This window comes from Manacus candei, unplaced genomic scaffold (assembly GCF_025592945.1).
Source record: "Manacus candei isolate 608988 ecotype Guabito, Panama unplaced genomic scaffold, ASM2559294v1 h1tg000119l, whole genome shotgun sequence".
In the NCBI taxonomy this organism is placed as follows: Eukaryota; Metazoa; Chordata; class Aves; order Passeriformes; family Pipridae; genus Manacus; species Manacus candei.
The window spans coordinates 4,723,547-4,748,051 of record NW_026138167.1 but is presented as its reverse complement, the minus strand read 5'-3'; the positions used below and the strand labels follow the sequence as shown (position 1 = coordinate 4,748,051).

The 24,505-nt window shown below is 53.6% G+C and overlaps 4 protein-coding genes across 7 annotated transcripts in view; 3 read left to right on the top strand and 1 right to left on the bottom strand.

Annotated features, from left to right (window-relative positions):
- Positions 1-8,440, top strand: part of ARID3B (AT-rich interaction domain 3B) — a 32,350-nt gene extending 23,910 nt beyond the window's left edge. For 2 of the 3 annotated variants that reach the window (XM_051770399.1, XM_051770398.1), the window contains exons 6-9: positions 929-1,188; positions 1,841-2,098; positions 4,348-4,443; positions 5,092-8,440. In XM_051770399.1, the coding sequence (XP_051626359.1) occupies positions 929-1,188; positions 1,841-2,098; positions 4,348-4,443; positions 5,092-5,246 (769 nt within the window). In that variant the 3' untranslated portion in view covers positions 5,247-8,440. The remainder of the gene's footprint in view (positions 1-928; positions 1,189-1,840; positions 2,099-4,347; positions 4,444-5,091) is intronic. The other variant, XM_051770400.1, reaches the window with a different exon arrangement.
- The window catches only part of LOC127462086 (actin, cytoplasmic type 5), a 139,231-nt gene that overhangs the window by 26,463 nt on the left and 88,263 nt on the right, over positions 1-24,505 (bottom strand). The gene's annotated exons all lie outside the window — the stretch shown is intronic.
- LOC127462045 (uncharacterized) lies at positions 8,571-14,706 on the top strand. The gene is made up of 4 exons (XM_051770335.1): positions 8,571-11,651; positions 11,766-11,811; positions 11,963-12,174; positions 12,731-14,706. The coding sequence occupies exons 1-4, from the start codon at positions 10,631-10,633 to the stop codon at positions 13,237-13,239; spliced, it is 1,788 nt and encodes a 595-aa protein (XP_051626295.1). The 5' UTR covers positions 8,571-10,630; the 3' UTR covers positions 13,240-14,706.
- Positions 14,917-24,427, top strand: CLK3 (CDC like kinase 3). 2 transcript variants are annotated; one of them, XM_051770396.1, is made up of 13 exons: positions 14,917-15,023; positions 15,299-15,447; positions 17,928-18,135; positions 20,164-20,257; positions 20,527-20,593; positions 21,556-21,672; positions 21,994-22,160; positions 22,312-22,406; positions 22,746-22,875; positions 23,058-23,140; positions 23,508-23,587; positions 23,725-23,815; positions 24,047-24,427. In XM_051770396.1, the coding sequence occupies exons 2-13, from the start codon at positions 15,299-15,301 to the stop codon at positions 24,230-24,232; spliced, it is 1,467 nt and encodes a 488-aa protein (XP_051626356.1). In that variant the 5' UTR covers positions 14,917-15,023; the 3' UTR covers positions 24,233-24,427. The 2 variants fall into 2 exon arrangements, with proteins under 2 accessions (XP_051626356.1, XP_051626357.1); XM_051770397.1 differs by lacking the exon at positions 14,917-15,023 and having other exon boundaries at positions 15,119-15,447.

Sequence of the window (24,505 nt, the reverse complement as noted above, 5' to 3'; positions counted from 1 at the left end):
CAGGAGCTGGGCTCCTGGATGTGGATCCAATCCCTTGCACTGCCCTCTTTTTTGCCTCTTCGGAGTTTAAACTCCTCAGGGCGTGGAGGGTCTTGTCTGTCTCTGAAGAGCACTTGGCACAGGGAGGAAGGAGAGAAGGGAGACAGACCTCCTGATTTTGGGCATCAAGTATGAGCCTGATCATTTCATGTGCATTAGCACTGGAAACTTGGAATTTAGCAGCTCCTCACTGTGAAGATTGCTTTTCTGAGCTGCAGTACTCTATTGGGGAAGAAAGAAAGGAAGAAAAAGTGGAATAAGCATCAGAAAATAACCATGAAAGTAAAATGCCTGAAAAATTATGCAACAGGGCAAAGCCGTGCTTTAGCTGTGAAAGGCTGGACTCTGGGAATCTGCTCTCAGCTCTTATGGGTTTTTTGGGAGTTATTAGAAACCCCTGAGTCCCAGAGAGGGAAGCTCTTGCCATTTCCTCAGCCTTTGATACAACAGGCTGTTCCTGCAAACCTGTGTGCTAAAGTGATAAGGTTTGGTGCTGCCCAGTACAAATGACTTGAATCAAGGGCAATTCCTCAAACTTCCTTCCTTGAATTACGTGTTGTGGTCTGAGACCTTCATTCTTAGAATTTTAGATTCTCGACTGTAAAGGACTTGTGGATGATTCTTAGATGGTATTTTAGCTGTAAAGAAGTCCTGGATTATTCTTTTCTGCCCTTGTGGGTGTAGTAATATATATTCATGTGTTTTTCTTACAAACATTGAGTGAATTCAGGGTTTTGGCTTTGCCCAATGCTTATCACAGCAAAGGCTCCAGATCCACCAAGAACCTCAGGCTGAGAGTCTTCCAGCCCCCAGTGCTTGTTCCAGTAGCCTGCAATTCCATGTTCTGCTGAGCAAGTGCTGGAGTTTCCCTGTGCTTCCCTCTCCCCAGGTACATGAAGTACCTCTATGCCTATGAGTGTGAGAAGAAATCCCTGAGCTCCCCAGCTGAGCTCCAGGCTGCCATCGACGGGAACCGGCGGGAGGGCCGGCGGCCCAGCTACAGCTCCTCCTTGTTCAGCTACTCACCCACCACCTCAGGGCCTCCCTCCCTCCTGTCTCCCCCCAAAATCCGCTTCCCCATCATCGGCGTGGCACCAGGCAGTGGGACCAGCAACCCTCGGGTGTCTCCAGCAGCAGCCATCAGAAAAGGTCAGCTACTTCTGCTTGCAGTTGGAGGCACTGAAACACAGTTATCAGGGAATCATAGAATCAGCTGGGTTGGAAAGGGCTTCTGAGATCATCAGGTCCAACCCTTGATCCAACCCCACTGTGGTTACCAGGCCATGGCACTGATGCCACATCCAGTCTCATCCTAGAATGCTCCAGGGACGGTGAATCCACCATTTCCCTGGGCAGCCCATTCCAATGGCTGATCACTCTCTCTGTAAAAAATTTCTTCCTAATGTCCAACCTAAACCTCCTCTGGCACAGCTCAAGACCTCTTGTCCTACTGCTGGTTCCTGGGAGAGGAAACCAACCCCCACCTGGCTACAATCTCCTGTCAGGGAGTTGTAGAGAGTGAGGAGGTCTCCCCTGAGCCTCCTCTTCTCCAGGCTGGACAACCCCAGCTCCCTCAGCCTCTCCTCACAGCACTTTGTGCTCCAGTCCCTTCACCAGCCTCGTTGCTCTTCTCTGGACCTTCTCCAGCACCTCAATATCCTTCCTGAACTGAGGGGTTTCCATTTTATCCATCCAGACTGCTTTGAATTTGAGATTAGTGGGATTTGGGTGGCTCGAAATGACCTGCCTGTGGTTTAAACCCTTGCATGAGGGACTAAGTGACTCTCTCCTCCTTTTCCAGGTGACGGAGTGCCCTTGACTGTGTCTATGCCAAATCGTATTGCTGTGCCAGTGACCTTGAGTAGCCAGCAGGCAACTGTGGCAGCAAGAACAGCCACCCTGGAGCAGCTGAGGGAGAGGCTGGAGTCAGGAGAGCCTCCGGAGAAGAAGGTGTCACGGACGACCGAGGAGGAGCAGCGGCTTGTCCAGCAGGCTCTGCAGCGCAACCTGTTCAGCATGGCACGGCAGATCCCCATGAAGATCAAAATCAATGGCAAGGGTGAGCAGCAGAGACAAAACACAGACAAAAAGCCCTTGGAAACTGGAGCAGGGAGGGAAACGCTTCCAGTCTGGAATGTCAAACACACAGGCTGGGTTATCTCTCAGGGTCCCAGGCAGAGGGCGCGTCAAGAAGGTGTTAAAGTGGAGCACAACAACTGCAAAGCTGAAGTGTGGCAGTGTTTTGTTGAGCTTTACTGCTGGTTGTATTATCCAGCCTCATCTGAATCCAGCCTGGATTCAGAAGGACCTTTGCCCTGTTCACAAAGCTCTGCATCCAAGCTGATCAAACCCACCTGACCCACCCAACGAGACCCTTTCTCCAAGCTGGTGACCTCCTGTGTCCAGCACAGCGAGGCTGCTGCAGGGCTCAAGCTCTTCCACCTCTACAGAACTTCCACCCTGTTAATTGACCGTGGAAGTAACAGCTTGGTACAGGTCTCCAACTGCAGGAGACTGGGAGAGAGATGCCCAGCTTTTAGGAATCCTTTCCCAGGTGGGGTGAGGAGGCCATACAGACCTGTGTGTCTGTGCAGGGCCCTGTGCATCCCAGGGCTTTTAGCAAGGCAGGTGATGTCTGCCCACATCTGCACAGCCTCAGGGCAAAGAACTGCTGGCAAGGCTGGGTTAGGAGGTCACATCCAAGCAGCATTCATGGCCTGGGAAGTGCTCTCCTGAAATGCTTTGGAAAAGGGGACTCACCCTGGAAAGGTCACTCATTGCAATCAGTACTGCGATAGAATGGCTTCAAAAGTTGATTAATGCCCTGACTCCCTTACCTGTCCCGGGGCTGCACCTCACCAGGCAGGCAAAGCCTCTGTCCCAGCAGCTGCTTCTTCCAAACCTTTTGATCCTTTAAAATTAAAGGCCTCAGCTCCCTACTAATTGTATATTTGGAAGGAAGCACAAGGCCAGGCCAGTTTGGCAAGGCTTAGAAGGGAAGAGGTGTTCTTGTTCTAGCAATGCTGGTCAGTGCTTTTTTGGGATGCTTTGCTAGAAATATAGATAGAAAAGGGTCAAAGTAGATTCCTCTGAAGCAGCAGCAGCTGGGATTGGGACTTCACAGTTCCTGTCAGCTGTGCATCCACCTAAATTTCACATCACAACTAAAATAGTGAGTAAAAGGGAATACAAATTTTATCAAGTAATGTTCATTCCCTCTAATCTCACTTTACTTTCACCCTGAACTTCCTAAATCAAAACACAGGGAACAATTTTAGTCCTTACAAATAGTAACAGGCTGAGCCTTGAGGATTCAGGAATAGTATTCCCACCTTTGTGAGCTGACTGCGGGCAAGGCTGTCCTGTCTTTCGTGCCCTAATTTTCCCAAGTGCACAATCAAAATCATAATGTGCTTTGAGAAGTGCTTTTGATAAGCACAGCATGAGCTTATCACGGCTTGATAACAACATTTAAGTTAAACCTTAAGAATGAGGAGTTTTTAGAGGGGAGTGGCCTTGCTCTCCTCTGCGGAGGAGCAATCCTGTAATCCAGGCTCACTCGTTATGGAGTGCTTAGGTTGGAGGTTCAGAAGGTTCTGGAAGAGTTTGACATTCAGCTCCCCTCAAACATCACTGCAAACTCAACCCCTGCTCTGCATTGATACTTCCGGAGCTGCCCATCACCCTCCAGGCTGAGGATATAGGAAAAGGTCCCCAGATTTCAGGCCGAGCGGACTGTTTCCTGGGTTTTCCCCTCCCTCCAGTGGCCGCTGGAGCTGCTGCAGTCCAAGCACACCAAGTCACAGCAGCTCCCTGAGGAGCTGAGAACTAGGCCTGTACTCCCAACAACGGCCACAGTCCAGCTGATTTAAGTATGGTCTTGTCTCATGTGCTCCCAGCTCTTTCCTGGGAGGGGAACATCAATTTGGCCTTCAGGGAAAGATTTCCAAACGCCCGTGAGCTCCCAGCCTCCCCCCAGCTCACACCAAAGCACTTACACACTTTCATAGAATCCCAGGGTGGTTTTGGTTGGAAGGGACATTAAAGCTTATCTAATTCCACCCCCTGCCATGGGCAGGGACACATTCCAGTATCCCAGGTTGCTCCAGACCCCATCCAACCTGGCCTTGGGCACTTCCAGGGATGGGGCAGCCACAGCTTCTCTGGGCAACAAAAATAATAGAACGTGGACATCACGTGGGGACTTCCTCTCCAAAGAGGGGACAAAAGGAGGGCTGTGGTCACTTCTGGGGAGCACAGGGAACAAGATAGTCACTCTCTAACTCTGCATCTCTTCTTTCCTGGAAGAAGACAAGCCCGACTCGACAGCAGCACTGAACTTGTCACCCAACGGCATCGGGAGCATTAACATGTCTGTGGAGATCAATGGCACCACTTATGCTGGTGAGAAACCCCTCCTGGGAAAGGGGAGAGCCAAGCTGGGGGAGCAGAGTGGGAAGTGATGTGTTCCTGGGGGCTGGGCTTTGCCAAACTGGGATCTGTCTGGATCAGAAGGCGCAGGAGGAGGTGATTTCTCTTCTCTGTTTTGGGCCTGGCCAGGATGAACACCCTTGCCTTGGTGTTAATATTTTTAAAATGTAAAGGGAGGGTTTTCTGTGAAAGTGTTAATAGGAAAGCACCTCTTCTCCTGAGGAGGTGCTTTACTCAGCATTTCCTCACACATATCTGGCAAGCAGGAATTGTCCCCTGTACTCTGGTCGAGCAGTTTTGCTTCTGCAGGTCACACCTGCACATCCTTGGGCAAATCCCAAGTGGGAGGCCTGGCTCTGCCATGCAATGGAAGTTGCTTCTCTCCTCCAAAGGTGTATAAGCTGTTTGGGATTTGTTTTCTGTAAGGGCAACATCCCTGTGACAGGCTGCCAGACCAAGGAATCCCTTCCCTGATTAGCATGGAATTCTAGTCTGGCTCTGAGCCTTCTTGTCGTGCCCTGAGCCTCTCTCTCTCGGGATGGGGTCTTTGGGACTGGATAGCTTTCCCTTTGCTCTGTGTCCTGCCCTTCCCACTCCATCACCCTCCTCTCTGCCTCCCAGGAGTGCTCTTTGCCCAGAAACCCGTCGTCCACCTCCTCGCCGGCTCCAGCACCCACAGCTCCTGCAGCAGCAGCAGCAGCTCCCACTGCTCTCCCAGCCCTACCTCATCCCGAGGAACGCCCAGCACGGAGCCCTCCACCAGCTGGTCTCTCTGATGGGTGGCCCATTCCCTGTCTCACACTGGCCTCTGGCTCCCGGAGTGAGCCGGGAGGGAGTCGCACAGATACCTCATCTCAAGGAACCTGCTTTTGTGGTTGGCCAGCGGCAAGATGATGATGATGATGATGATGATGATGAAACCTTTCCATGCCAGCGAGTTTTTCTTCATCATCTCCTTGTCCAGCCTTTTTTCTTTGTTCTCCCCCTTTCTTCCTCCCTTTTGCTCTTTGTTTTCTTCCTCCTCCTCCTCCTCCTCCTCCCAGGGTTTGCTGTGTTCCTGTCGGGGGTGGGACATGGAGGGGGGGCACGCCTGGCGTTTTTCAATCAGGGATGGGCTCTAGGAGCTGCGGGTTGAGACATGGCTGAGACGTCACCAAGGCAGGTTGAAAGAGCTGGAGTTGGGGCAGGGAAACTTGGTTCTCCTTGAGCCAGGAACCACAAGGACTCTTCCCACCAACCAACTCCGTGTTTTGACAATCCTAAGAGCCGGCGGGGTGCCTTGCCCTGTCCTCCCTTGTGCTGCAGAACAGGCAAACTGCTTGTTTCCTTCCTGCTGTTTCTATATGTCCTCACAGGAGGCTCGTGAGCCTCCTTCCCCCTCTCCACGGTTTTGACATGAGGGGAAGGAGTTCCTCCCTCCCTGCCACATTGAAACCCTCTCCATCAGCTGCTTGGTTCTTGCCGGTGCTGCCTGATCCCTCCTGTTGCCTTCAGGCTTTCAGAAGTTTTAAAGGCCCTTGACCTTGCCTGTCTCTCATGAGGAATTCATCCCACTGACCTTTACCCTCACAGCCTGAGCTTGTTGTGGCTCCTCTGATCCTCTGCCCCCGTGACACTGTCACTCGGGTCGATCCAGGCTTTCCTGAGATCAGCCATCTCACTTCTGCCTCCTGAGGTGGCTTCTGGTGCCCCTGGAAGCTGCCCACGTCTGTGTGCTGAAGAAATAGGAGGTCATCTCTGCAATCCATCTCGTGGGGGCCACATTGTGTGTGTGGGTGTTGTGGTTAATGTTATACACGTGGGTTTTTTGTCTTTGAACAAACCCAGCTGCCCACGCCCCTTCAAACTGCACCTGAGCAGCGAAGACCTTTTGCTCTCCGGGGGAAAGTGGAGAGCAGGAAATCAAGCCCTTCCTTGCCCTTTCTCCTCAGACCTCCAGTTGGAAGCAGAGCTGGCCCTGACTCCATAAATCAGCTCCTGCTCAGGTGGCCTCGTGCTGTCCCCCTCTCCTTCTGGCCTTTCCTCAGCCCAGAGAGATGATCCCAACTCCATCCCTCCTGCCCTGGTGACGTCCTTCCCATGCTTCAGGCCCAAGTCAGGTTTTTTTGAGCAGATGAAATACCTCAGATATGTACTTGTTGTTGGGTTGGTTTTGTTGGTTTTGGGTTGTTTTTTTAACCTCTTCAGGAAGTATTGGCATATCTTATCGCTTGGTTTTTTAATATGTGGGTTTGCTGACATTGTGTTTGTTTGGTTGTTTGTTGTTTTTTTTTTTTTTAATTTTTAAATGTATCACCAAAGACAGAAAGTTAAAACAAGGCTGAGCAAAGCAGCAGTGGTTTCCTCATCCTTTAGGCCAGCAGGAGCCAAGCTCCAGCATCATCCCAGGACATGTGCATGACAGGGGGACAGGTAGAGGCAGGAAAAGAGGGCAGGAGTGATGCTCACTTAGATTTGTTCTTCATCTTGGACACGAGGGTGTCTCCAAAGTCCATCTGATTTTTCCAAGCCCCGGGATCTGTACCTGTGTTGGTTATCCTGCTACCTGACATCCCGAGGACTGTTTGGGAGCCAGAGGGTGGGAATGCACATGTCCTCAGATGGATGCTGCTCTGAGATGTCCCATCCAGCTGCTTTTAGTTGGAGTAGTGCCCACCCTCTGGGCATGGGGAAGCTGGGCTGATCCCGCAGGCCTCCATGGCATTTCATCCTCACAGACTCCCAGAGTTTTTCCAGACTCTGGGGCTCAATGAGATTATTTTCTTTTTCCCTTTTTTTTGTTTTCTTTTGATTGTTGTTGGTTTTTTTTTTTATTTTATTTTATTTGGGGATGGGGATGGGGCTGTTTCCTCTGAGTGGGACTGGGGCACTTTTTGCTTTTCCTTCTGCTTTGCTCTCTGGCCCTGGGGAGCAGAGGTTGGTCCGGGGTGGATTCTGTCTCACACGCTAACGTTGTGTTTTCTTGCACAGAAAGGCACTCGAATCACTGAACTGCTTTGACACTACTAGAGTATTAATGTTTATAAGCTTTACTCAACCTAGACTGGAACTAGCCAGGACTAACAGATTGTTTTGTATCCAATTCAGGGAAAGAATCAGGTTGGGATGCGTAACAGATACCTCAGTTAAATAAGCTGCAACAATAAACTGGTCCTTTCTCAGTCCAGTGTGACAAGGACCATTCAGACTGTGAAGAGTTAACCCTTTCCTCTAAGCCTGGCTTTGATACTGGCAATCTGAGCTCCAGATCTACTGAGCTGCCAGGCTTTGGGGACAGGGTTATGGAAACCAGCAGCAGAGCCGGGGAAGGCTGAGCGAGGGTGGTGGATCCCCCCCTCTGCTCCATTTCATCGATTGTGTAGTACTCAGGGTTTGATACTGCGAGTAGGACTGTTCCTGTGTGAAGTGCTCCGCTTTGCAGTGTTGCTCCATCCTCTCCCAACTCCACACCAGCCAAGGTTTTGCAGCGAGCAGCCAAAAAGAAAACAGCCCCCAGCTTGCTCCAGTGCAGCCACCATGCTCCTGTTTCCAGGGGGAGATTTGCCAGCTGGGAAAACCAAACCAAACCTGCTTCAGGCAGCTCCCAGTTGATGCTGGGAAGGCACAAAAATTGGGACAAGGGGGAGAGGCTGTGTGTACCTGCTCGGCTCCCAAAGTGAATGTGAACGTGTCACACCAAGTCCTTTTGGCCACTGCACGTGCATGTGTGTGTGTGTGTGTATGTGTGCTCCAAAGGGATTGGGATCAGATGTTCTCTCCAAACAGCTGCAGCAGCCTTGCTACTAGTTTTCTTACCTATTTAAAAAAAAATAATAAAATAAGTAAATAAAAACAAATGTGATAGCCTAGGCGGTGGATAAATACCTCAACGTCTCCTTCCAACAAGTGTCTGTATATGTTGTTGTTGGGTTTTTTCTATCTTACAGGTTATCTGAATGTTTATATTCCAATAAACTTCTACCTCTTCACACTGTGACCCCCAAGCCTGTTCTATGCCCCTGGCTGTCTCCCCGAATTTAAAGATTTCCCTTTTTTCGTCCTGGGAAATTATTCCTAGAGGCCGGGTCAGCCTAGCTGAGGTCTGGATCCTTGCATGGCTTTGGGCTCCCAGTTTGGAGCTGGGCTGGTGGGATGTTTTTAGGGATGGTGGCTAGGAATGAACTGTGTCCCTGTGGGCTGGAATGATGGAGCTTCCAGGTTGGATACTGACAGAAACCATGTGGGATCTCCTTTCCCAGGTGCTGCTGAAGCTGCTGTACCTGTCCCATGTCCCTTACCCAGGCTGGGGCAGGAGCCTGTCTCCCAAATCCCTCTCCTGTCATCACCACCTCCCCACAAAAAGGACATTTAATGCTTCCCACTAGTTTTGCTGTTTGCACAGCACCTGGATGCTGTTTTTCCAGTCATTGAACCAGTTTGGCAGCAGGAGAGGAGCTGATTTCCAGTCCCTTTTGTGTCAGCCTTTCCAATGCCCCATATCTGCAGTTGTTTTGACTGGGGGCCTGTTTGTGTCCGCTGGGTCCTGGTAAGGGGATGGAGCCCACGACCTTTCCCATCCTCCCACTGAACTCACTTAATGGAATTGGGAACCTCTCCCGTCCTGCCTGCCCCCTCCATCAGCACCTGGCTGCAGGTGAGCCCCCCCACAGCAGTAAGAGCGGGCTGGCCTCACCTGGGCTCTGGTCCCAGCCTATCCAAGCAGCAGGCAGGTGAAGGCAGAGCCTTTCCCCCCACCTTCCCTCCCCTCCTGCCTACCACTGGGTTTGGCTTTTCCCAGCTTTCCCTGCGTGAATGCGGCCGAGACAGCTCAAGGACTCACCTGCCCTTACCTCTCTCCTTACAAGCCCGATGCCTGAGGCAGGTAAGGTGGGGTCTGGCAGTGGGGGGTGGAAAACTACCCTCGGTGTGTTGTTGCCATGGGGTTTAGCCACCTGCAGCCTTAGGGTCGGAGGAGGGAAGGTGCTGGGCTGGAGAGAGATCTTCCCTGGATCCAGGGGTGCTCAGACACTGGGTCTCAGGTGACAAGGGGACTCTCTGGTGGCCACCACAGTCCAGAATAGCCCTGCAGCCCAGGGACAGCCCTGCAGCTTGGTGCAGCATGTCCATGCACAGGATCCTTCAGCTCAGCTGCCCCAGCTCCCCAAAGTGGGCACCCCAAGGGGTCCGATGCACCTTCTCGTTACCCCCAGCCCTGCCGACCCACGTGTGTCTGTACACGCGGGGTGGGCACACTCCGGCCCTCCCAACTCGCTGTCCTGGGGCTGGACAACCACAAGCATTGGCAGGCGTTGTTTGGACTGGAATATAATCCTTCAGGCAAGTTTACATCCCAGCCCCCTTCCTTCCATCCCTCCCTAAATGCCGCCATTCAGCGCTCATCCCAGCCACAACCTGGCTTCCTGAACAAACAACAAAGGGCTGGGGAGAGCCCAGTGCGGATTAAGGCACCTGGGGAGTGAAACCCGGCCCAGTGGGGTGAGACAATGCCTGCTTTTCTCCTTCAAACGCCCCCATCCCTTTATGGAACCCGGCTCAGGCACCGGCACAGCTTTGTCCAGGTCCTGCTCTCCTTAATCCCTCTCTCCAGGGCTGGAGGCAAAGCCAGGTCTGGGCACAGGGAGGTTTTTCCCAGCACAACCACACAAATGCCACCTCTGAAACGCATGTTTCCTAAGGAACTTTAGCCCTGATGTCCAGGAATTTGGTTCCCTGCTCCCTAAATGCCCAGTGTGCAGGGATGCCACCCTGCCAGGGAGGCCACAAACCCCACAGGTATCCCTGCTGGGAGGGATAAAGCCCAGCTCACCGCCTGCAGAATCAGTCCTCTGGGCACAGCTGAGGGAGGAGGTTCCCCTCTTTCAGGGCCAGGCTTGGGTGTCTCACACCTCAGGGCCCACTGCTACTTTGAATCCAGCCCGGACACCCCAAATCCTCCCTTGCAGGTGCCTCTGCTCCCCTTCATGCCCTTTGTGTCCCCCACCAAGCGTGGTGCTAATCATTCCCAAACTGCGTCAGCCTGGCAGCAAGGCTGATAATTCCAGTGTTTTCCATGGTCTTTATCATTCCCAGGGCGAGGCTGGGTTTGTTTTAGCCTCAGACTGGTGTCAGGCTGCCCGAGCACGGTGCTGGCCCCGCCAGCTCCTCTCCCACTGGCTTTGGGATGCTCCGGCTCAATCCCAGTTTACAAAGAGGGGAGGTGGGTCCCAGGGGATGTGAACTCCCAGCTGTTGTTCCTTCCAGTGCTCCAGCACCCACGGAGAGTCACGTTGGCGCAGCCTTTGCGAGATCCATCCTTCTAATGGTGCCCTCTCTCTCTCCAGTGCATCTGCAGATCTTCCTCGGTGCAGGCCTGTCCCTCCTCTGCCTCAGCATCCTCCTGGGCTGTGCCATGTGCTGGTGGCACCGCCGGCGCCCAAGTCCCCACCCCAGCCGGGAGTGGGCAGCCATGGAGCTGGGACCTGCTCTGCCTGCCGTGACTGTGCCAGTGCCCATCCAGCAACAGTACGAGGAGATGGCAGGAGAGGTGGTGGGTGCTCAGGCAAAAGAAGGTTCCTTGGCATCACCAGCATCCTATGGGAGTTTGCTCCGTGTCAGAGCATCCTTGCCCGCTCTCCCCTTCCTCCCGCAGCTGGCGGGAGCGTGGCAGCGCCGCTGCACCATCTCTGGAGCCAAACTCCTCCGCAACAAGGAGAGCCCGCTGGTCCGCCCCGTCGCAGGATCCCCACTGCCCTCCGAGCAGCGTCCCCGGCTCCACTGCGACTTGTCCTACTCACCACCGGAGGCCATTCTCACCGTGACGATTCTCGGCGTCTCCCACCTGCCCAAGGGGCTGCAGGACGACCGGGGCTCCTACGTCAAGGTGTACCTGGTGCCGCGGCTCCCGGCGTGCCAGCGCGTGGCCGTGCGCCGCCGGAGCCTCCGCCCTGCCCCCCTGGAGCCATGCCAGTTCGGCCCATACAGCCCAGAGGAGCTCAGCAGCTTCACCCTGCGCTTCGCTGTCTACGCCAGGTCGCGCAGCCTCAGGGACTCCTTTGTGGGGGAGGTCCTGTTCCCCTGCGCCCAGGCCTCTTGGGACCCCCAGGCCTCTTCCGGCTACACCTGGGAGCTGGCGAGCACCAAAACCAAGCTCAGGAAGGTCAGGATGGCAGCAGTCTCCAGTAGGGGGTTGTCCTCATGTTTTGGCTGAGGTCTGCTCGGTCTCAGAGCCCCAAAACTCCACGGGAAGAGGCAGAGCCTCCTGAGGCATCACCAGTTATCCCTGTGGTGGGCTCCATTGTGGTACATGTCCATGCCAGTGTCTCTGCCAAGGGGCTTTGCACCTCTGATTCAGGGAGTGGTGGGGTAGAAGGGGTAAATGCAGAGCTGGCACCATCCTTGCAGTGATGGTGAGCATCAGATCCTCCTTCTTGACTCATTTTTGCCCATTCATAACTCATTTTTGCCCATTCTTGACCTCGATGGGGGACAAGCATCTCTGAGTTGGAAGATGAAGCTGGAGAAGGTTTCACGGCGTCTCCTGCTCTCTCCTCCCATTCCAGTGCCTCAGAGCCCACAACAGGAGCTGCAGCATCCTCTCCTCATCACCCAAATCCCTCGGCCAGCTCTTCCTTCTCCTCCAGTACCAGGCTCTGGCCAGCCGCATCAAGGTGCTGGTCCGCAAGGCACAGGACCTGGGCCGGCTCTCACGCATGCCAGGCACACCAGGTAGGACACGGGACATGGACCAGGAGGTGAGGAGATGCCCAGGTGGGCACAGGCAGTGACTTCTCCTCTTTTTGCATGGCAGATTGTCTTATTTCCTCTTGAACTCCTCTTTTCCAAGCATGGCAAAGGGTTGGAATGAAATTATCTTTAAGGTCTCTTCCAACCCAAACCCTTCTGTTACTCCATGAAAATGAGCACAGGAAGTGTAGTTGTTAGGATCTAGATATCCCCAATATGGCCCCAAAATGCTTATAATATATGTATTTATGGTCAAAAATTAGCATGTGGGCTTTCTATCCTGCTGGGTGTTGTCATCTCTGGCTCTTCCCGCCCATCTGGAGCCTGGGATACGGGCAGGGATGCGAGGTGAGGACTTCAGAGGTCCCTGCTCCAGACCCCAGAGGGGCAGGTGAAACCTCAAGAGCTGTCTGTGCTCTTCCCATGGTTCCACAGAGGTTCTGTAGCCCCCCTGGCACAGCTGGGGAACTTCCAGCCTCCCTCCCTGCCATGTGTCCAGAGCAGGTCCCTCTCTCCATGGCTCTGTCTCCGTTTCCAGGTCACTACATCATCATCCACCTTTACCACAATGGCTGTGTCATTGACACCAAGGAGACCAAGTCCATCAGTGGCTACAACCCTGTGTGGAACAAGCCTTTCCTCTTCAACATCCCTGCTGGGGATATCCAGCAGCAAGAGCTGGCATTGGAGTTTGTTGTCATGCAGGTGAGGTGGGTGGAGGTGACCATGGCTATGAAGGTGACCTGGATCTCCTGTGCTCCTGCACCTGGGGGGCTCGGCCCCCAGAGGAGCCATTTCTTGATGCCCACAGGAGGTTGCTGGGGTGGGATCACTCTTTTTGGGATGATGGAAAGCCACCAGCCATGTCCCATTTCCCCTCTCCTGCCACAGGCTCACCTCCACACCCGTGGCTCTGCGCTGGGCTGTGTGAGGGTGGGGCCACGTGCCCCTGGGACCGGGCTGCTCCACTGGAGGGACATGTGCAGCCAGGGACCACTGGAGTCAGAGCAGTGGCACCAGATCCAGCCCAACACCCTCAGACCCTGATCCTGCCCACAGTCCACAGACAGGGCTTGCCCGGGACTCAGGTACCCACAGGAGTGAGCCAAATGGGATCTCCGAGCCATGGAGAGGTGAGGTCTCACCCGCACATCATTGTGGGATAAGTCTGGGCTCCAACTCCAGGACTGGAGATCAGTGGTGGTCGGCACAACCCCTTCCTGAACGACTCTGGAGGAGACTGAGCCTGTCTGAGGTGGCTTCAACACTGGGGAGAGAAGAGGAGCCTTTCTCTGTTTTGTCCACCATCACCACCTCGGTGACTACACACAGAGCCTTGGCCGTTGCAGGAGATGGGTGGGAAGATCACCCAGCTGGGAGAGCAGCCCCATGGCCACCACAGTGGTTGCATCTACTGCCCCTTCCAAGCCACCATCACCAGCCCACCCTTCCCATTCAGCCCCCTGAGCTCGGACACACCTGAGAGAGGAGCCACGAGGACATGCTGATATCACCTGGTGAGAAAGATGTCCACTGGCATTTTTAATTAATTGCTGACCCAAACAAGTGGTTGATAAACAAATAAAGGGGTCAGGGATGATTGCATGTGTGGAGTCATTGGAATTCTGTCCTACCCATGGGCCAGCAGTGTCCATGGTCCACCATGTCCTCTGGAGCGGTGGCCTGGGTGAGAAGGGAGGTCACCTTGAGGGGTGGGAGAGAGCAAATCCCTGCCTGGTGCTAATTATTGAATTATCAGGACTGAGGCCCCTCTCCAAGTGGGCTAATTGGACACAGAAACTCTTCCACCAGGTCCTCACCCCCAGGCTGTGACCTATGGGACAATCCCAGCTCCCAGCCCCGTCTGGTGGAAGGAGTTTGTCTGCAGAGACCACTGGGGGACACAGTGCACAGGCCACTGTGATGAAGACCATGAGGAGGGTCACCATGGCAAGGAAGGCCGTGGTGAGGGTTGTCACTGTGGGGATCATCATGGTGAGGAAGGCCCAGTGGTGAGGAAGGGCTGCAGTGAGATAAGCCATGATGAGGAAGGTCACGGTGAGGCAGATCACAGGGAAGAAGACCATGCTGAGGAAGAGGATGGCCGTGGTGAAGGCAGGCTATGGTGAGGAAGGCTGTGGTGAGGCAGACTGTGAGGACCAAGACCCTGGGGAAGAAGTCTGTGTGGAAGATGAGGATGGCCATGGAGAGGAAGGCCATGGTGAGGGTGATATTGGCCCTGATGACCATAGAGAGTCAGACCACAGGGACGAAGCCGTGCTGACAGTAAGGATGGCCACGGTGAGGAAGACCATGGTGAGGAAGGTCATGGCAAGGAAAGCCATGGTGAGGGTGAGGATGGCTGCAATGGGGAAGGCCATGGTGACAGAAGCTGTAGTGAGGATGGCCATGGAGAGGAAGGCCATGGGGAGGATGGCCACAGTGGGGTAAACCACAATGGGGAAGACCATGGTGAGTCAGACTACAGGGAGGAAGACCACGGGAAGGAAGCCGTGTTGAGGGTGAGGATGGCTGCACTGAGGAAGGCCATGGTGGGGCATGAGGGGCCAGAGCGTTGCGAAGAATCGCCCTCCTCCCACCGCTTCCAGTCCCGGTTTAACCCTCGCCCCGTCCCTCCGGGGCGGGTTCAAGGCCTGTCCCGCTCCCTCCCGTCCCTCCGGGGCGGGTTCAGGGCTGGTCCCGCCCCGTCCCGTCCCTCCGGGGCGGGTTTAACCCCGGTCCGGGAAGCGGAAGCGGCGGCGCTGCGGGGCTGCAGGAACTGGGCCGGGCCGGGCCGGGCCGCACCCGCCGAGCGCGGCCGGGGTTTGGCGGTGAGGCCACGGGGACAGGCGGGGGGAGCGGGGCCGGGGGACACGGCGGGGACACGAGGGGAGGCGGGCGGGGAATGGGCCGTCCCGGGCGGGCCCAGCCGGGTAACGGCCCCGTAACCCCCGCTCCCTGCGGGACCCTCGGCTGCACAGCGCCCTGCGGCATCGCCGAGCCTCGGGCGGGCTCTGCCGGGGCCGGGTGTCCCCCGGGCCGAGCCCGCCTCATGCCGCACCCATGGGTGAGGGGTTTGAGACCTGGAATCCCCTCGTTCCCGCAGATGCATCACTGCAGGAGGTTCCGGTCCCCGGAGCAGGAGAGCGACCTGGGACACAGGTGGAAGCGGAGGCGGTCCCGGAGCAGGGAATACGAGGGCAGGCTGCGGTACCCTCCCCGCAGGGATCTCTCCCGGCGGTCGCGATCCAGGAGGTAGGAGCGCTTCGGGGCGGGTTATCCAGTAAACCCTCGTCCTGATCCCGCCGGTGTTGCCGAGCTGGCATTCATCTCCTGACTACAGGTCGGCTTTAAACCTGTAAATCCCAGGGAATGGAAGTGAAGGCTTTACTTGTGTGTGTGTGTGCATGCGTGTGCACACGCGTCTTCCCTGCTACGCTAAAGTTCTTCCCAAAGATATGGCTTTAATATTAGCGAGGGAACAGCGTGCCCTGGAATCACGTTTCCACGCTGTGGAGGCCTTAAAGCCTTTCTCCCAGCAACCCACTTCCTTCCGACAGGATTAAAATCAGATTTAAAGTAAACAACAATTTAAAGTAACAACGCTCCTCCCTCACCTCAGATGGGATCCCAGCTAAAGGATCCGACCACTAACTGACCTCTCCTGGCTTTGGTTCTGGATTTTACCTTTGATCCTGTCTTTGTTCAGCGTTTCCACAGGGACAATTAGGTGCTTGAAGCGGGATAAGGCCTCTGATAAGAGGAGGGTTCTGGAGAGAGCAGGAGCCATGTTGCAGCATGCGACCAGAGTAGGCTGTTGGTCCTGGGGCTGCTGTGGTTCCACTGGTTGGACTGGGCAGGTGCAGCCAGGCTGGAGCTGAGCTCATCTTTAAATGTTCCCCACATTAATTCCTCTCCTCAGCCTGGCTTTTGTTTACTCAGGGGAAGCAGATTGTGAAACACAGCTGGCGCACGCAATGGACTTTTCCATTTTTTCATCCGATGGGTAATTTGGGACAGATTTGGATGGAAATAGGCTTTTGTTGGGTGAAAACAACCTTATCCCTTAGTTTCAGACTCAGCCTCTCAGGTCTCCTCTGATTCTGAGTCTGTCAGATTGTTATTCTGTTTCCTGTGTTTGTCCAAAGTGCACAGTGAAGTTTCACCAATGATGAGTTGGTGAATAGATCAGTGTTGCAGCAGAGCCACATGGTTTGTGTTTTGAGTGGTTTAGCAATGACCGAGAGCCACTGCTGCCTTGGCAGAGTCTGAAATTTTACTCTGGAACCATGCTGAGATGAACCCCCACACTCAGACCTGTGTCCTGTTAAGCTGTCAGTGAGGGGAGCTGATTGTTGACAAGGCAGAGAGGTGCAAATAGCAAAAATTCCTGTTTCCGGGCTGAAGGTCTTGGTTAGCAAGGCCACTGCTGGGTGACAGCATTGACCTGGCCTGGCACATGCCCAGGATTATTTTGGGAAGCCAGTGCACTACTTTGATTTCAGAATTACAACATCTTCTACCTAAAACACAGCCTCTTTCTCAATGAGGTGTGAAGCAAGATTCACAGTGAGGTCTGGTTTGTTAGATCAGCTGGGGTGGAGAAGGCAGTTGTGCTTTGGGGGGAAGAAGCAGGAAGGTCTGCTCTCATCCTTGGTGTGCCCACATGGTACCCAAAACCTCGTGTGTGATGTCAAAGGTGAGCTTTGTCTGACAACTTCAGGTCCTTCCTGATGCAGAGATGAGCTTGTCCAAAAGTTTTCCTTACATGCTGGGAGGTTGTTGTTAGCAGGGCAGAAGCTTGACTCCACTATGGAGAGCAAATTTTCTTTCTGGCTCTTTCTAATGATCTGTGGAGCTGGTGTGTGTGCACTCACCGAGGACTCGGTGTTTTGGGACCTCCAGCCCCCCCCTGGGGTGACAACTAGAGCCCTACTGCTGGGTTCAGTCCTCATTTATTTAAGAACTAATGAGAGACCTTCCTGAGGGAGGAGGAATGATGACAAACACTTGTGTGTGGTGGCAGAGGTGGCTTAGGTGAGGTGTAATGATAGAATCCCAGAATGGTTTGGGTTGGAGGGACCTTAAAGCTCATCCAGTTCCACCCCCCTGCCATGGGCAGGGACACCTTCCACTAGTCCAGGTTGCTCCAAGTTCCATCTAACCTGGCCTTGAACACTTTGAAGGGTGGGAGTCCACAACAAGGTAGGCAGTTCAGATAGAGCTCTCTGATGGTGGTTTTCCCCCAGCTCCTTGAAATGTGGGAATGCCACACTGTTTTCTCTCACATACCTCCACAAGGGTCAGTATTTGAGGCACAGCGGAGGGTTTGAAGTTCCTGCCACAGGGAGTGGGAGCAGGAGGACATCTTCTCTCTGGTGACCAAGTGAGAGGATCTGAAGGAGCAGCAGGGAGCTGTGCTGGGGGAGTTAGCTTGGACAGGAGGCAAAGGGTGTTTGGGCACTGGAACAGAGGGTGGTTGGGCACTGGAACAGGCTCCCCAGGGCAGTGGTCACAGCACCAAGCCTGACAGACCTCGAGGAGCATTTGGACAACGCTCTCAGAGTCGTGGTGGGACTCTTGGGGTGTCCTGTGCAGGGCCAGGAGTTGGACTTGATGACCCTCGTGGCTCCCTTCCAACTCAGGATGCTCTGTGACTCTGCGACTTAGCTCCAAGAGGACTGTGCCTTCCGTGCTTTTCCAGGCTGATAACAGCGTTGTTGTTTGTGCTGCAGCCATGAGAGGATGCCTTACCACAGGAGGTGCCGGCGGGACAGCGATGCCTACAGGTTCGAAGAGCGGAGCCCGTCGTTCGGCGACGACTATTACTCGACGCGCCCGCGGAACTGGCGGCGATCCAGGGGCAGAGATCAGCACCGTCCCAAGAGATACCAGCACCACTGCCGGAAACGCAGGAGCAGGTCTTGTAGCAGTACCTCCTCGGTGAGTAGCATCCAGAACGAGCTCAGGAATGGTCAGGGTTTTAACTGTTCTTGCCTCCTTTCAGCTCCGAACACTCTGGGTGAGTAACTCGAATCCCGTTTCTGTGTTTGTTTTCATTCCGTGGAACGTAAAGTCCCAGATCTGTGTCGTGTTAAGCGGGAAGCACTCGTAGCTATTGATTTTTTACTAGTCCAGCCCCTGTAGCCTTAATACGTGAGGGAGCTAAGCCGTGTTCTTTGCGGCCAGGGAAGGGATCAGGGAGAGCTTCCAGTGGCACCCATGTGACGGGCTGACGAGGGCGAGCCTTGGCTGCAGGCCAGCCCTGCTCCCAGCGATCCGTGTTGCTCGGCTTTATCCGTGGCCAGGGCTTTGCTTCTGCCTACGGCCGCTGCTTCTCACAGGGGGGGTTTGGTATGCAGCATTCCTCGGTTTGGCTTTGTGCCAGGATCCCCTTCTGGGTGGGATCCATCAGCCCAGGTCTCCGGAGTTGTTACTGACCCCTGTCAGTGCTCGGAGGCTCCTGCCTTCTGAGGGTACACGTGTCCCCCTTCTGCTGTTTCCACTTGGATTTCAGCTTCTTTGCAAACTTAACCCTGAAATGTAGCATTCCTTCCAAGGATTACCAGGGAGTATTTGGAGCTGGGTAGGGAGGCTGGTCATAGGAATACCCTGTAAGTGGTGTGAGACCAAGTGTTTCACTGCTCCCCTCCTGTAAGGAATGCTCCCACCTCTCACTTTAAATGGTATCACAACTAAATGACCAAGTCTGATCCCAGCAGTTGGATAATCTGCATGGCTGGGAACTCCTGAACTCATCCTTTTTATTTCTTTCCAGTTGACCTTTTAATTTTAGTTTTAGAGAGAGCCAGGGCTGTGATGGAAACACTGCAGTGTGCAGGGTGCTTACAGTTTTGATGCTTTGCAGGTTTGGGCTGGCAAAAGCACAGTCCTCTGAAGCCCCAGAGCTCTCCCAACTGTCCTCTCTACCTTCTCCATTTCAGCTGATTTTTTGGGGGGAGTTTTGATCTTAGCTCATTACTTTGGACCAGCTGGGGCAGCGAGGGGCACAGAAGAGAAGCCCACTAGAAGCTCAGGCATGGAAATGTCCCAAGTTTCCATTAATTTCTTTGGCTGTAGAGATTGTAACTATTTTTAAGGCTGACTAGAACAAGATGAGGAATTAGGGCAGCTCGTTTCACGGACCCTGGGTCCTTGCAGGAATGTTCGGCTGGTTTTCCAGTAGAAGCTTGCAGTAGCAGGGGGTGAATATGACCTTGGACCTTGCCTGAAGTGTTCCCTGGGAATGAATTTACCTGTCCTGTTCCTAAAGTTCTCCCATTTTTAAAATGGCACCCCAAGGCAGATGTGCCCCACCAGGTCTGTGCGCAGCCAGTTGGGCATATGGATTTAGGATCGATGTGGTCGTTGGTTCTGTCAGGATGGGAAGGGCTGGTTCATAGCCAGGGCAGGACATGGCTCTGAAGAGCTGGAAATGGATTAACCAAGGTACAAAGAGCAGGATACACAGAAGGATAACTGCTACTCTGGCTTCTACTGGACAGCCTGTCCAAACCGAGCGCTCGTCATGCTTGCCAGCGGAGAAATGACATTCTTCTGGCACAGCCCTCCTTCTCCTTGTGCCTCTGGCAGCATCCTGCAGTGCTGCGGAGGGAGCTGCTCCTCTGTGGGGAATGGTGGTGCCACGCAAAGCCACCTTCACACTGGAGCTTCCCAGCTGCTGCTTCCCTTTCCGGAAGAGGGGGGCATTTCCCTGCCCGAGAGGTGGCAGCGGCACCAGAGGCCGTAGCTAACAAGAGAGTTTTTCTTTACATACCTGTAGCTGTTGATGACTTTTCTGTTTTGAAGTTAGTTTGTGTCTTGACGTGTCCCTTGCAATATCCCTATCGTTATATATGCTGTGTGCCTTATGAAATGCTGGGATCTGGAAAATCCAACCACCGACGCACCGCCGTCTCTCCACCTTTGAATGACCACACAAAATGCCGTCTCGGGGGGCGGTGTGTACAGAGAAGCCAACAGAGCAGTAAGCGCAGCAGGAGCGTGGAAGATGACAAGGAAGGTCACCTGGTGTGCAGGATCGGCGATTGGCTTCAAGAGCGATGTACAGCCACCTTTCGTAAAACTTTACCTCTCTACTTTTATCCCCGTGTTAGACCAGATCTCTCGTATTGTACTGGAGGGGTCTCTAGCGTTTTATTTACTGACCAGTAACTTGCCTGAGGCAGATCATAGACACTTGAGTTTAAAGAGTGTAGCAGTGAGAGACGTGGTTTTTTTTGTTTGCTTTGAGGTTTTACTGCTGTGAAATTGCAGGAGCTCAGCTCTCTCCAAGCCCCCGAGGTTCACATCCGCTCCTGTTTTCTCTCCTAGATGAAATTGTCGGCAGCCTTGGTGAAGGCACTTTTGGCAAAGTGGTGGAGTGTGTGGACCATGCCAGGTGGGCATCTTTCCCTCCCTGGTAACTCATCTGCCCCTTGTGAATCAAGCCCAGCGGGTCACGAGCATGGCAGTTTCACCTGGGCTCCATGGCATCAAACTTGTCACCCGCCACGTGTTGCTACAGGAGAAATTGTTTCTTAGAGCAAGTGGAAGGGCTCACACCTCAGCCCCCTGAATTTGCAGGCTCATGTCTTAAGGGAAGCAGGGCAGGTTTGTTCAGTGGCACAAGTTCATAGAGTAGCATCCTAGAATATCCTGAGTTGGAAGGGACCCACACAGATCATCAAAGTCCAACTCCTGCCCTGCACAGACACCCCAACAATCCCACCCTGTCCCTGAGAGCATTGTCCAAGCGCTCCTTGAGGTCTGTCAGGCTTGGGACCGTGACCACTGCCCTGGGGAGCCTGTTCAGTGCCCAGCCACTCTCTGGGGGAAGGACCTTTACCTGATATTTAGCCTAACCCCCCTGGGCTGCAGCTGTTGAAGGCTGTTCTGCCGCAGTGAACTCCAGCTGAGAGGTGGGCCCAGCAACCTTTTCGTCTGCCAGGGCACTTCTCTATTATACTTTTTAACCTCCTCTGTGATTACATTTGACACTTGTCTCTTTCTGACCTTGTGTCTGGCTCTGAGCCATGGAGTCAGCTTGCTGTAGGAGCCACAGCTGGCTTTCCTGCCTCCACAGGAATCTCTGGCACAGTTGGAGAGGGGAGGTGGCTGCTGGAATCGCAGTGACGTTGGGGATTGCTGTGTCAGGAATATCTCTCTGGAGTGTTGCCCAGCAATAACCTTTCACTTCAAATTAACTATTGCCAAAGCAGCACCTTTGGCAGAGCTTTGTTAGGACAAGTGACACGTGAAACCGTGGCTGGAGTAACTGGGATGTGCCCTGTCCCTGTGGGCTGAGGATGTGTGGACACAGGTTTTTCCTCTGATTCCATCCTTCTGTCTCTTCCCTTACAGAGGCAAATCGCAGGTGGCACTGAAAATCATAAAAAACGTTGGAAAATACCGAGAAGCAGCCAGGCTTGAAATCAACGTCCTGAAAAAAATCAAAGAGAAGGACAAGGAGAATAAATTGTAAGTTCCTACAAGACTCCTGGTTAGTCAGAACCACATCCTTGCACACAAGATATCCAAAGGAACATTGGGCTCAGGATGTGTCTCCTGTGGTGAGGGGGAAACTGGTCTCATCCCTCTGTTGCTTTGTCCCATTGGAATTGGGGAGCTGTGTCTAAAGGTGGCTTAGCAAAGCAGGGAGGTGACTTTCTGGATTGCTATGCTCCTGAGTCAGCTGGCTTGGAGCTTTGCTCATCAACCACTTCTGAACTGGGCAGGAACAGGGACTGTTCTGTGGATCCCTGAAGGATGCTTAATCCATGTCTCTCTCTCCCTGCACAGCTTGTGTGTCCTGATGTCAGACTGGTTCAACTTCCACGGCCACATGTGCATTGCCTTTGAGCTTCTGGGCAAGAACACATTTGAGTTCCTGAAGGAGAACAACTTCCAGCCCTACCCTCTCCCTCAGATCCGGCACATGGCCTACCAGCTCTGCCATGCCCTAAGATGTAAGTCACCCAGGGCCAGCCTTGCTTCCCAAAATGGGCTAGGAGGGATCTGAGGAGGAGCTGGCTTGGCACTTGAATGGACAAATCTGTGTGGGTGCTTCTCTCTGGTTCTTACAGACATTTTTCTCTCTGCCCTCTTCCCCCTGTGCAGTTCTACATGACAACCAGCTGACTCATACTGACCTCAAGCCAGAAAACATCTTGTTTGTCAACTCGGATTTTGACACTCTGTACAATGAGAATAAGGTGAGTTATGTCCAAAGGAACAATGAATACATCAGGAATAGCCTGCCTTTCCCTCCCTACAGAAATTTGATCTTCCCTGCTTCATACAGGCCTTAAAAGCCTTTTTAGTGGGAACAAACGGGAAGTCAGGCCTCTTCTTTCTCCCATGTCTTTTGAAAGCCTTAAGGCTGCCTCAGTGGCTCCAGTCCCTGGAGTGCAGTGCTCAGTGGTTCTCCTTACGCTGATCTGGGCTGTAGAGAGCTCAGAGCTTCACAGTTACAATCCCTCTGATGAGTGGTGCAGTTATGGGGGCAGAGGGTCCCTCTCAAAGCCTGATCCTGACTTGTGTTTTACTTGCAGAGCTGTGAGGAGAAATCCATCCGGAACACGAGCATCCGCGTGGCAGACTTCGGGAGTGCCACCTTTGATCACGAGCACCACACTACCATCGTGGCTACCCGGCACTACCGTCCCCCAGAAGTGATTCTGGGTGAGAACTGCTGGGTTTTGGGGAGTGTCAGGGGGGCAGAGTGGAACAGTTGTCCCAGAATGAGGAGCCCTCCAGTTCTGGGATAGATAACTTCTGTCCTGGTGTAATCTCTGTGGCTCCAACAACGTAGAAACCTAGTGGGGTTTGTTGAGAGCACACAGTTAATTTGATTTTCTTTGCAGAGCTGGGCTGGGCACAGCCATGTGATGTCTGGAGCACTGGCTGCATTCTGTTTGAGTATTACCGTGGCTTCACGCTCTTCCAGGTAGGCTTCTTGTTCCATAAGAATCCCTAATGTCCAAAAGGGTTCAGACTTAAGTGAAGGGGAGGGAAATGCAGATCAGGCACTAAAAATCAGAAGCTGAGTGTGAAAGTGAGCCCAGGAAAACTGATGGTTTGAGGACTTGAGCCTTGCTTGAAGGGACAGGGTTCAGATCACCCTGGGTTCTGGGTTCAGGTAATTTCTATTCCCTCAAGAAAGGGAAAATCTAAAGAGGAAGATGTGGATAGGACCTGTAGCATTCCTGATGGAGGCTTGTCTCTTCCTCCTCTGTACTTCTATAGGTGACAGACCTTTTGCACTCAGCTCTCCAAGCTCTGAGTTAACCCACCATTGCTCTGTTCCTTTGCAGACCCATGAGAATCGTGAGCATCTTGTCATGATGGAAAAAATCCTCGGGCCGCTTCCATCTCACATGGTCCACAAAACTCGGTAAGAACCTCTTCCTGACCTCAGCCCAGGCCCCTGGTTGTGGTTCAGGACTCAGGACAACAATTCTCTGTCCTCCCTGGGATGGGTGTAACCAGGGGAGATACCCTGCCTCGCTGACCATCACCCTCCCTTTGCAGGAAGCAGAAATACTTCCACAATGGCAACTTGGTATGGGATGAGAACACGTCCGATGGGAGATATGTCCAAGAGAACTGCAAGCCCCTGCGGGTAGGTGCTGCTCCCTTCCCCGGATCGGGGTCCAGGGCTTGGGAATGGGAACTGCCCTAGGTAACTGGTTCTTATGGAGCCCCAGACTTGCATCTGCAGTGATATTGGTCTGGCTGAGGCAGGATGGGTACTAGGGAAGTGGAGGGATGCTGTATTTTGGAATGGGAGACAGCCCATACCTCAGGGCCTTGGGTTGAGTCCCTCTCTGTACCCCCCGCTCTTCCCTTTCAGACATACATGCTGCACGACTCGCTGGAGCACGCCCAGCTCTTTGACCTGATGAGGAGGATGTTGGAATTTGACCCTTCCCGGAGGATCACGTTCTCAGAAGCCCTCCTGCATCCCTTCTTTGCTGGCCTCTCTGCAGAGGAGAGGATGCTGTGTGGGCGGGGCACCAGCCGGGACCTGAGCAGATGACGGCCGGGATCTGTAGGCGTGGATCAGTCTGGCCTCTGCAGCTCAGCCCCCCTCTTCTCCCCGAGTCCAGAGGGGCTGGGGCACTGCCACAAGGACCCTGCGGAGCGGAGGGGGAAGGAAAGCTCCATCGGAAAGCACAGATTTGTCTATTTATATGTTGTAAAGTTAAAATAAAGTGTTTCTTATTGTTTGATACTTCCCTTGTAGGCAGATGTAGAGTTGTATTGCTTCCAGCTTTGGCTTTTCTGCCAAAGGAGAGGGAGGTGGTGAAAA